A 3,201-nucleotide genomic window follows, 5' to 3' on the forward strand; every position below is an offset into this window, starting at 1 on the left:
GGATAGAAGAGCTACACCAAAACATGGATGTGCGGCATGTTTATTATTTAAAGGTCACGTCTCAACGACTATCTCTACCCATTTTTTAACCGCAGTCAGGCTGATCAAGGATGGGGATGGTCCGAGCGATCATTCATCACAGCGCTGTCTCTTCTATTCACCCTTTCTCTCCCCCCCTTAATGGTTCTAGTGACAGCGGCCTTCCCGGGAAAGGTAACGCAGCACGTCCCGTTCCCTCTCAGCCAGTGACTCCGTTTGGAAATTGCATAGAATTTACCCTTCCTCTCACCTTTCTCCAGCCGTTGGATTTTTCACCCTTCCCAATGACTTTGTTTTTTTTTTTTTTTTTTTTCCAGGAGAAAAACAAATTTAATTTAAGACACTTCCACCCACCCTCATATTTTAGTTTTTCAAGTCCTGGAGACACCCCGGGAGTTCTAGCCCCTTTGGTTCTGATCTCCTGAGGTCACTGTCCTCCAAGAGGAAGGGCTCAGGGCCAGGTGCCCCTCGAATGGGCCTTCGGGAACTCACACTGACCCCCGGAGATCCGCAGCTACGTTGACGATGCCCCCTTCCCCCGGCTGGGAGCAGTGCATGCTTTCTGAATGCCTTGCCTTTTCGGTGAACAGCTCAGTTTGGTGAGGCTCCGAATTTGTCAACAAATAATGTTGAGCAATCGTGTGTTTAATGTTCCCAGGCATGTGGCTGAAACCTTTTGAAGGCGAAGGGTAGAAGGCGACAACCCGTTTGTAAGTCAACTTTTTGCCACTTTTGTTTCCTGCGGTGCTCTCTTGGAAAAAAAAAAAAATTAAAAAAAAAAAAAGGAAAAAAAAATATTTTAATTCCTTCATCAGCATTTGTTTTCACCCAGCTGGTTTTCCCTTGGGCTCAGCAGCAAAGAAGAGAGACTTAATCTTCCTCTCCTGAAATACAGCCAAAAAAAAAAAATTTTTTTTTCCCCCTCCCGATCTAGAAAGATTCTCAAGCGTCACGGTGCCTGTCGATGAATGTAGAGTGGCTTGGATGATGTCTCCAAATTTGAAAAGTCAAAAGCAACTTCAGAGTTTTACCAATTGAGTCTAAAGTCAGGGGATGTGAGTGAGGGTCTGAGAAGGGGCTGGCTTGCCTGTCCTCAGCCTGCTCTACGTATTGGCCATTTGTTCCAAAACCAGTTGGCCCTTGTGGGGGTGGGGCTGAGACCCCCAAACCTTTCTTCACAGGAAGTCAGGGTCTGCCTCAGGCTGAAGAGCCCCTCTCCTTTTTAAACTCTGGAGGACCCTGATCTGATGACTATGAAAAAACTCATTATTAACATTCAATCCCAGCAATGAAACTGGGGTTCTTGGGAGAGTCGCTGGAGCCAAGGAAACCACTAGATGATGTCCTCAGCCCCGTGCATCCCTCACCCCCACCCCAGGAGCTCAAACGCATGTGGCGGCCAGGATTTCATTCCCAAGCATACCATCCGCCAGAGGCAGGGAGGGTGAATGGACCCAACACGTGGATGGGAGAAGCGGGGCCCCCAACGTGCAAAAAACGGGCCTTGCAGCTCAAAAGGGAGTCGGCAAGGCCTGGGGTGGGCCGGAACCGAGAGCTGGGACTCTCAAAGAGGGCAGAGTTGGCTTCGTTCAGGTGGGCACTGGGAGGTGGGCAGGAAAATCGTGTTTCAGGGCACGCGGAGGACCCGGGCCTGCTTGCATTTGTCTTTGTCCCACATGTCGAATGTCGCTTGTTGATTGACAGCAGAGAAACGGGGGCAGGTGTGCTTGTTTAACACCCGGCTCCCTGAGTTCCTGGGAGATAGGAGAGGTGAAGGGGGGTCGCTGGCCTGGCAGAGGTCCCCGAGGCAAGACACGCCCTTGGCAAGAGGCCAAGACTGAGTGTGGAGAGGCCAGGAGAGGCCAGGAAGTGCGGGATCTAATTGTAGCCTTGGAAAAGAGGGCCCGGCGGTGAGGGACAGGGACTGCCCTCCCACCACCTCCTGTCCTCCCTTGCCCGTGCAAGATGCAGTCTCTGGACGGTTCGTGTGTGCCGGGGCCATCAGCGGTATTTAGACCCCGCGCTGCCACTCATCGGAATTCCCCTGGGGCCCAGGCCTCTTCGAAGCTCTGATACACAAAGCTGTCTGCACCTGTACTTCCTCCCCTATGAGAAACAGCTGAAAGGGGAATCTCCATCTGAACTTCTGCTCCAGACACGGGGTTCTGTCTTCTGGTGTTAGGGTCACACCAGGGACTTGTGCCAAGGGTGTCCCCTGGGAATACAGGTGGGGCAGTGCCAGGTGGTGGTGGGGAGGAGCAGGGGGTGGACCTCTCTAGGGCCCCGCCCCCAGAGGTAGGAGAAGCCACACCCCTCCTTCCTCATTGGTTTGCCTGGTGTGGCCTCCCAGAGTATGGGAGATGCTTGATAGCCTGTCTGCATATGGGTAAGGTTTGGGGAACGGATGTCTGTTTTTCAAGAGGGAGGGAGGGATAGCAGAATCGACAAGAATTTTTTGAGAATGATGAGGAGCCGGTGTCTGTTGTAGCTAGAACCAGGCAGTGGCTGGCATCAGCAGGTTTGGGGATGACCCTCTGCATCTCACAGAAGCGCCAAGAGGACCCCGTCCACCGTCCCCAGCCGCGTGTAGCTCAGGGAACCTTGAAATGATGCTGTCTCGCAGGCCTCTTCCTCCTCCTCATTCATGCATGCTACCGATCTCTCTGCCTTCCCAGCGCCTCCCTCCTTCCTTCCAGCCCACCTCCCCATTCTCTGCTCACACCATTTGTGCTCTTGCTAAGATGATGAAAATAAGTCCCCCTGATCCCCGCCGGGAACTGCCCCCCGCCCCCACCCACCGCGGCCAGTTTTCTCCCTCCTTTCCCCTTTGCCCTCCAGAAACTGACCTCCGCCCCTGGGTTTTTGTTTTCAGGTGCAGCCTAAATTCCGTTACCCCTTCTACTATGAGATGTGCTGGTATGTCTTGGAGAGATACGTGTACTGTGTGACCCAGCGGTCCTACCTCACTCAGGAATACCAGAGAGAATCAATGCTGATTGGTGAGTGAATGGCAGGGCCAGCTGCCTCGGCTGCTCGGCTGGGGCAGAAAACGTTTTTTTTTTTTTTTCAGTGGGACCCTGGAGAGTCCCTGGGCTTTGGGAATTCTTCTGAGCCACAGCGTCAGGCCGATTGCTAGAGACCTTAGCGGGGTCATCCCTCTCA

General features: G+C 53.1%; 1 protein-coding gene across 1 annotated transcript in view; it reads left to right on the plus strand.

The window, feature by feature from the left end:
- KDM2B (lysine demethylase 2B) overlaps positions 1–3,201 on the plus strand; it is a 112,020-nt gene that overhangs the window by 45,060 nt on the left and 63,759 nt on the right. The window contains exon 10 of the mRNA XM_023528152.1: positions 2,912–3,038. Within this exon, the coding sequence (XP_023383920.1) occupies positions 2,912–3,038 (127 nt within the window). The remainder of the gene's footprint in view (positions 1–2,911; positions 3,039–3,201) is intronic.

This window comes from Pteropus vampyrus, unplaced genomic scaffold (assembly GCF_000151845.1).
Source record: "Pteropus vampyrus isolate Shadow unplaced genomic scaffold, Pvam_2.0 Scaffold23, whole genome shotgun sequence".
NCBI lineage: Eukaryota > Metazoa > Chordata > Mammalia > Chiroptera > Pteropodidae > Pteropus > Pteropus vampyrus.